The sequence below is a fragment of the Saccostrea cucullata genome, unplaced genomic scaffold, assembly GCF_032062105.1.
Source record: "Saccostrea cucullata isolate Sc308-1 unplaced genomic scaffold, CSIRO_AGI_Scuc_v1 ctg19271, whole genome shotgun sequence".
Lineage (NCBI taxonomy): Eukaryota > Metazoa > Mollusca > Bivalvia > Ostreida > Ostreidae > Saccostrea > Saccostrea cuccullata.
This window is the reverse complement of record NW_026939008.1, coordinates 1-8936: the sequence shown is the minus strand read 5'-3', so window position 1 is coordinate 8936 and position 8936 is coordinate 1. Positions and strand designations below refer to the sequence as shown.

The window sequence follows — 8936 nt, the reverse complement described above, 5'->3', positions numbered from 1 at the left end:
TCGAACAGAAAAAGTGATAAAATTTTTTGGTCACAAGCGGGATCAAACCCCGGGGTTTCCCCCGCGTGAAATAACGCGCTAACCATTCGGCCATCGGGATCGCCGCTTCGCGTTTTCAAATGCAAATATCTCGAGATTGGCTCGGTCGATTTTCAAACAAATTACATATTTGGATTCAGAAAAGGGGTCTTTATTCAATTCTAATACAAAAATATTAAAAAAGAAAAGTTGAAAATTTGCGTTTTTTAAATTCGCTTGCAGTTTCGACCGGAAGTATTGACAACGCACGAAAAGGCGATTCTGCAACGCTATAAATGATGAACTATCATCTCCAATTAATCTTAGCTTCATATCTTAAGCAGTTTTCGCTAAGTAATCAAGACAAAATTGCATTTTAAAATCAGAAAATTGTCCATATCTCACGACCGGAAGTGACGTCATCGACGAAAAAAATTTCCAATAAGGTTCAGATCAGTACCTATCAGATGTCAAAGTTTCACGAGAATCGGTCTAGTAGTTTACGAGAAATCGCGTGCACAAAATCGGTAAGAAAAATAATAATAATAATAATAGGGAAAAAGAAACCGAAGAATAACAAAAAGGTCTTCCGTTGGAGACGGAAGACCTTAATAAAGGTAAAAAAGAAACCGAAGAATAATAGAAGGGTCTTCCGCTGAAGACGGAAGACCCTAATAAAAAAACAAGCTCACATTGGGCAAGGCTTATAAAATGATTCTTCCATTAATTGCAACATACCCCAAGGATAATACAATGTACATGATTTTTAAAATATAAATCTTATTTGAAGTAAGGGCAAGGAGTAAAAAAATGTAAATATTAGCAATGAATTATTAATGTATGTAGGATAGTCTCATAACTGCAATGGTATGTGTAAAGTATATTTTCATAACAGGCTAACTCGCTTTACCCAATTTGTTTGCATACACCGATTCAGTTATGAGTCTGTATTTTTCAAAAATAATGGTTCAATGCTGAAATGTCATGATATTTCTATGCATTGTTTTGGAATTTTCTGGAGTATACAATTTTCATTATTTTTCTTTATTCCTAAAACATCCATTATTGGCTTAAAAAAAATGTTCCCATCAACTCATGTCACGGTCAGGATTCCGTATGTAGCTTACTCCTATCCATGGCTACTTGATCAAATAAAGAACTACGAACTCTAAATCTTGATTCCCACCTATATTTTGCATCCAGTAAATTTTATCTAAGGCAATATGGCCATAAATTTGTTGTTAAATACAAAGAAAAGTTCACTGGTACCGTAATTGATAAATCATCATGATTCCAGCGCTAGGTAATAAATTATCATTAATTCCAGCTCTTGGAAAAAAAAGGGGGAGACGATATTTTCTATTGAAATCGAACGTTCAAGCATCACCATATTTATGCCCTTGCTCCAAATGAGAGGGGTTATACTTTTTACCCTTGTGGGCCAATGTGTGTGTGCCTTTTCGTAACAAATTTTGGTCGCAGTTTTCTAAGCAACTACTAATCGTAGGTGCTTGAAATTTATCAGAATCTTCTCTTAGGCATGCCATATGGTGGAATTCATATTTGTTCAAATCCAATGTCAACTTCCTGTTTATCCGTGCGTCTGTTATTTTCAAGCATAACAATAATTTGCACAGTTTTCTTAACCACTACTCATTACAGATGCCTGTAATTTTAGTACACTCTTTGTTGAGGCATGCCATATAGTGGAATTTATTTTTTATTCACATGTGATGTCAACTTCTTGTTTATCCGTGCGTCTGTCAATTTCAAGCATAACAATAATTTTGTCACACTTTTCTCTCAGCAACTACTCATTACAGATGCTTGAAGTTTAAGCACATACTTTATTAAGGCATGCCACATGGTTGGATTTATTTTTCTATGAATCTGATGACAACTTACTATTTATACGAGCATTTGCCCATAACTTAACTTGGCGAGTATATTAACACGACAAAGTATATTCACATCAGAATTGGGATATTACTAGTGACCATTGACTCACAGACTTCTTGTTTGTTATAGCCTTAAATATGATAAAATGTTTCTTATATCAAGGAAATAAATAAAACACATATAAATTAATCAAATACTAATATTCAGTTGTAAATCTGTTTCATTTGATATTGGTGAGAAATAAGCATTTTTCCGCTTTTTGTCTGAAACATATGTTCCCCCTAATCGTCGCAAACCGCAGCCAAAATGTACGATCCTCTCCCCGATTCTGGTCGTGGTTGAACGAGCAGATAATTCTTCGTTGCTAATCAAAAAATTGACCAATGCGAGTAAAGCATAGTCGGATGAAGACTTTCTTGTATACTGTTGACGCCAGTTCTTGTATTCAATTGCGATGAAAAACTTGCCACTGACTAGATATAATGCCACCTTAGAGAGGCGTTAATATTCAAGATTAGGTCAATTACGACACATATTGTGATCAAGCAGTAGCCTGGTTCCCTGTCCCTGTTTTGCTACATATTCTCCGAGTCACTAGGGTAAGGTGGAGTACAATGGATTCAGGGCGAATCTGCCCTGAATCTTATTCCATTGTGACGTCCAGTATGGCTGCGCTTCCGGTGAAGACGTTTATTATGACGTCGTTTTTTTACGTCGTCGACGTAATGTGTCATTGTTACGTCGATATTTATTTCCGTGGTTAACGGCAACGGCTCAAAAACCCACGACTGCATTGTTCTGACCAATCAAAGGAAGGCATAGAATGTAATCCACCTGGCTCTCCTGCCTTGGCAAGGGTGAGCCAGGGGACCAGGCTAATCAAGCAGCAACGGGTAGGAGAGATCTACGAGGGTTGTTCGAAAAGTTCGTGGACAACTGTCATATCTTTTTTATTTGACGTCATATGTTATCCAAATCTGATAGAAATATTTCAACAATAAATCCAAATAATTCTTATGATTTTTTTTCAAAATATTTCTATTTATTCCAAACTTATGCAGATTTTAAAAATGCAAAAATCAGATCGCGGAGCAGGTAAAAATTTAGTAAATTACAGACAATGCTCTGAATAATGTCTGTAGTCATACTCTCTGTAATGGGAGCAAAAACGAAAAGCAATCTAGAAATTCAGATAAAGAATTGTTTCATCGATTCGTGTACCAAATTATGGTTTTTATATTTTGCTTTGTTGAAAAAAAATCACATTCCGAAGATAAGTAGTCCTTATTGAGAACGACAAAAACGATGACGTTTCAGAACGTCACGGAGCAGCGGATAACGATGCAATTTTGCGTTTCACTCTTGAAAAATCCCGAATAAACTCTAAAAATGTGGGAGGAATCAAGAAAATATGTCACAAACAAGTCGTACATGCGTGTACAATTAGTGCAGGCAGAATTTGAGTGACAGAGACTCTGAATCGGATGAGGATGATCTGTGAAGAAATGGTTTAACTGTAAAATTCTGAACAAAATTTAAAAAGTTAGAATGTCAAGAAAAGACATAGGCGCATTAGAGTTGCTTATCCTGTGAAAGCAGAGTTAAGTTATTAAGAAATTAAAACCTTATAAAAGGAATTATACAACGAGAGATACTCTTTAAAAAGAAATTTCAAGTATTAGAAAAGGAATTTAATGAATGGACATTGTATTATACTGTGTGAAATGTGTAGGGATAGTAATTTTTAGAAATTCTCGACGCTATGTTTTGACGTTACATTGCCGTTAAGTGTGCTCCGCGGGTACAAAACATGTTGATTTTAAAATGAAGTAAATTGATTTCTGTTAAATCGAATTAAATGAAACTATACACATCAACAAAACAAATATTTTTGGATATTACTATGTGCTTATTTTAAATTTCTAGTGAGTAATATATAGAGGATTGACATCGTCCACGAACTTTTCGAACAACCCTCGTATATATGTGGACTCCGGATCGTGGCTTGAGACGATGGTTCCTCCCCCTGTGAAAACACAAACTTTGGCATAAATTTGAAAAATGACAGTCCAAATTACCTGTAAAAAGGATTTTTTGTTTCACAGGGAGGGGAGAGGGATTTTAAAAAAATATTTTCCCTTTTCCGTTAATTTCTATTGTGAAGAACACAAGTTTTACCAAAATTATAGAGTTATCTATCTTTGTTTTCCAAAATAAGTAAGGTTTTTTGAAAATCTATGTAAACATCTATAAAAATATTACATGTGTAAAAATCATTCGATTAATAGCCATTCTCTGTAACCACTTAAACTTCGTTGCCACGCATGGTCACCGATTTTGATGAAACTTCACCCATGCTTAGTACTTGACACCAGAAACAAATATCAAACAAAATTTCGTTGCTATGTGTCTCGGTTGCTATGGCAACAGCCGGAAAAGTTTGAAAAATCGAGATTTTCAGCCACTTTAAATCTTGACTGTGGCTTAATAAAAACTAGAAAAAGCAAACAAACCATTCTCACAAAAACATGACACCTTGATGTCACTTATACTGTAAAGAAACTGTTTAGAATATATCTCTAAGTAAGTGGTAACCAAGGGTACATTTGGAATACATTTAAAATGCTGAAATATGCTGAAAAACACTCCGTATTCACTAATGGTAGGTGTTACATGCTCAAACTCAATCAACGACTTAAGAAAAACAATGAAAATGTTTGACCTTAAGTATATAAGTATAAGCAATATTATTCTATAAATAACTTTTATGGTTGCCATGGTAACACAGTGTAACCATGCAAAACCAGTAACTAAGATTGGGTTAATGCTACTGTCTTGAGGAAAAACATGAAAATTCAAGACTGGCAAATATGCATCCTTAGGACCTTGCAACACCAAAACCATAAGAAAAATTGGGTATAATTGCTACTTTGCAGTGTTACCATGGAAACAAAGTACCAGTGCTTAAAAGTGAATTATTTTTCGCTGCATTAAGAATTAAATTGCCATTTAATCAAGAAACAAATTAAAGGACTCAGCTTGAATAGTACTTATCTGTTAGAACTGAAGTTGAATATCATATATTGATAAAATTTGATGAAGAAAACAACACTGTTGCTATGGTTACCAAGAAGGGAAAATGTTCGATTTTGTGAACTTTATATCAATATTAAACCCTGTGTGCCAACTTCTTGCATCCACTTAGAGATTGGATGATAGTCAAAATTAAAAGTCAGGTTAGCTGTTAATAAATATCAATCATAAAAGTTTTGGGAATCTACATTTAAGGGTACGTATCCAAGGAAAGAAAATATTTTTCAGGTTTTTAAGCATATATTTTCTGCTTATTTCCATAGCAACGCTCTATTTAAAGAATCTAATCTGAATTTTTTCAAATGGGAAAACTAGGAGCACACCAATATCTTTAAAAATTGATCATTAGTTATGAGGAAATATGCTTTTTTAAAATATAGGATCAGGTTTAAACATACAGAGTGTTACTTTGAAGGCTCTCTGTGGTATAAAAACCTTGGCAACCATTGCCAACCAAAATGAAATATCATATTTTGTTCTTGGTATATGTTTCAAGGCTCTTTTTTCTATTATTTGGTCACATTTCATCCTATAATTGCTTTTTATTTTTACGTGTATGACTTTATAAAATTCAATGAATATTTTTTTTTACTTTTGAATACTTTGTTACCATAGTAACGTATGTAATAGTTGATTTACCAAACATGTTTATCATGCATTTGAGACATCTGACCTTCAACTTTTGGAAACAGTCATTGCCAATTGTTTGCTTTGCCGCAAATGTTAACTATGGGGCTCTAAACATGTTAAAAAATGCCATTTTTCGAACTTTAAGACATGTTGCCATGGTAACTATAAAACATAGCAACCAATTTTTGCCTGATTTCAGTTTAGGGTATCAATGACTTTTATCATAGAGAGTTTGGAGAAATTCTGAGACTATGCGTGCCACAGCTCCTATATAAAATTTCAAATCATTACAGAGAAGGTGAAACCTGAAGGGCTTCTCGGTAGATTTGATCGTGTACCAACTAAGTTCATTTCCCAGTGAACTTTTAAAATATTGTTTAGCTTTATATTTACATTTAAGTCGAATTAATTATGAGTAAAACTTCATTTATTACAAGAACGGGTCGCCGTTTTGCTACGTTGTGACGCACAATGACTTAGAAGTTGTTTGGTTTTTAAAGTTAGTAGTGCAAAATTGAAATTATCTTGTGTTTAATGTGTAAAAAAAATATATGCTGACATTTCGCTTTTCTATATACATATGTAATTGCAAGATGGTTTGCGGGCTGCTCAGGTATCATTAGTAATAGGAATGATAACGACCGTCCTATCAATGCCTATTCGATATTCGGAAAATTTCATTTTATATGATTGTTATTGGACATATATTTCACATTTATAGCATGATCGTGAGGGAATATGATATTTCTTAACTCAATAATCTGCATGTTTTCCGAAATTTCTTCATGCAATAAATTGTTTATTATACAGGTAAAAACTTAAAAAAAAAAATTAAATGTTAACTTTAAATTCGATATCTCTGTCAGATTCATTTTTCATTCCAGTTTGATTTTTGTGAGATGAACTTGTACTACTCTCGGCAGTTTTCGTTCAGCGAACAATAATTATTGTGGGGAAATGCACTAAGCATCCAAAGAGGTTGAAAAGCATGTCGTCGACAGGGAAATATGGAGTTTTATGCCTCTGTCATGTGATAATCTATCAGAACCAATCAGATAAGGCATTGTATAAAATAATTATAGCGAGGTAAATTATTATAATGTATGCTAACATGAATTAAAAGTTTTTCACTTGCATTTAGAGATGTTTAACTGTATCTAGTACCCCATATCTAAGTACTTTGAAACGTTATGTTCGCAAGTTCTTTGTAATAATGCTCATGAGGGTCATTAGCTTGCTCTTGATTTAAAGTGGTATAGGCTGAATTTGAAGGATTGCTTGTTGCAACAGTCTCTGGATTTCTTGTCAAACTGTCACTGTTTGCCTCAGACCTCTGCATTCTGTCAAAAAGAGATTAGATTTAAAATATATGGAAAACGATTGTTAAATAAAATATTAAATATAGAAATTGATTTGTTTTATATATTCTCTTTATTTTTATTTTTTTACTTATTTGATAATGGAATTTTAAGTACTTAAAAGCATCAGAAATTTTATCGTATTGTCGTTCAGGTAAATCATAAGCTTGCTCTTGATTTAAAGTAGAATATGCTGAATTTGAACGGCTGGTTGTTGCAACTGGATCTGGATTTCCTGTCAAGTTGTTAATAGTATCGGCAAGACATTGCATTCTGCAAAAGAGTAACTAAACTTCAAAATTATTAAATAAAAGTCTTAAAACAAATATTTCGTACTTTGAAAAGATTAATATTTTTATCGATCTCAATTTAAAAAGAATAATATTGAGGAATTTTATGATTATATTTGTAAACAACAAATATGCATTATCCCCTTATACCTTTTATTAGTCTTCATGTTGTATATAGCTTGCACAATGACGATCACGGTTAATGTGATAACCAATAGTCCACATATAATCAATCCAATCAGAAGTCCCTGATTATGGAATGATGCTGAAAAATGGGAATTTACATTCATTAAACTTATTAATTGAATGGTATTTGCATTTATTGTTATATATTTACATTTCCAATGTCTTTGTCCGAGTTTAAATTAAAATAGTCAATGTACTTTATTTCCATCAATGTACATGTACATGTATTGCTTCATCAAAAGGAGCGGCTTAAAAATAATCACGTACAGGGCGGGACAAATAGCTAAACAGAAGCAAGGCCTGGGGCACGTGATTGGCGGAATCAAAAGCATGTAAATATAAGGATTTTTTCAATTTCATGACGATGATCAATGGATTGGTAATGGAATTGATTAATAATAAATAATATAATATTTATCCATGTAAAAGTGAATTTCTCTGTGCTTTCTATATTAATACTTCTTCACTTAGGGCAGTTATGTTAGTTTAAGAGTTGTTTTAAAATGTGCTTTATAAATGATAATTAATTTCATTACAACGTGTATTGATAACAATCCTTGGTTAAAACTAATGTCTAAAAATAACTGTATTTCACTTCTACTCTCAATGACCCTGTAGTGTAGGGCAGCGCTGCGAGAATTCCATCAGCATCGAAAGCAAGTTTTAAGACTTGCATAGAAAGCCGAGCGGTCTAGCGCGCTGTTCCTGTGCTGCTAGGAGACAGATTCCGAAGGTCGAGAGTTCAACCCCGGGCTGGGCCGGAAGTGGGTATCCATGTAAAATTGAATTTCTCTTTGCGTTCTATTTTAATACTTCTTCACTTAGGGCAGTTATGTTAGTTTAACAGTTGTTGTAAAATGTGCTTTATAAATAATATCTAATTTCATTACAACGTGTATTGATAATAATACTCTGTTAAAACTAATGTCCAAATAATTGTATTTCACTTCTATTCTCAATGACCGTTTAGTGTAGGGCAGCGCTGCGAGAATTCCATTGGCATCGAAATTAAGTTTTTAGACTTGCAAAGATAGCCGAGTGGTCTAGCGCGCTGTTCCTGTACTGCTAGGAGACAGATTCCGAAGGTCTAGAGTTATGATTTAGATATATAATACTTGTATACAAAATTAGATCAATTGATTTTTCATTTTTATCACATTTTCATGTGAACACTATTTTTAGCTCTACTGGTCAGAGACCAGAAGAGCTTATGCGATAGTAATGCGTCCGGCGTCCGTCCGTCTGTCTGTCTGTCTGTCTGTCCGTCCGTCTGTCTGTCCGTCTGTCTGTAAACAATTTTTCAAAACGCTACTCCTCCTACAATTTTAGTCTGATTTCAATATAACTTGGCACACAAGTAGACTACACTAAGATACATAAAATAGTGCATCGGTTTTTGATTTCAATGGACGGTATTGCCATGGTTACTAAAAATAGAATTTTCGAGAAATTCCTTTAAAAT

At 33.6% G+C, this 8936-nt stretch overlaps 1 protein-coding gene across 1 annotated transcript; it reads right to left on the bottom strand.

Moving 5' to 3' along the window:
• Positions 1–6819: 6819 nt before the first annotated feature.
• LOC134252093 (uncharacterized) lies at positions 6820–7553 on the bottom strand (the record flags this gene model as incomplete). The annotated part of the gene is made up of 3 exons (XM_062734532.1): positions 6820–6980; positions 7116–7271; positions 7439–7553. Coding segments are annotated over 3 exons (432 nt in total), but the record flags the coding sequence as incomplete, so codon positions are not given.
• Between the last annotated feature and the right edge of the window lie 1383 nt (positions 7554–8936).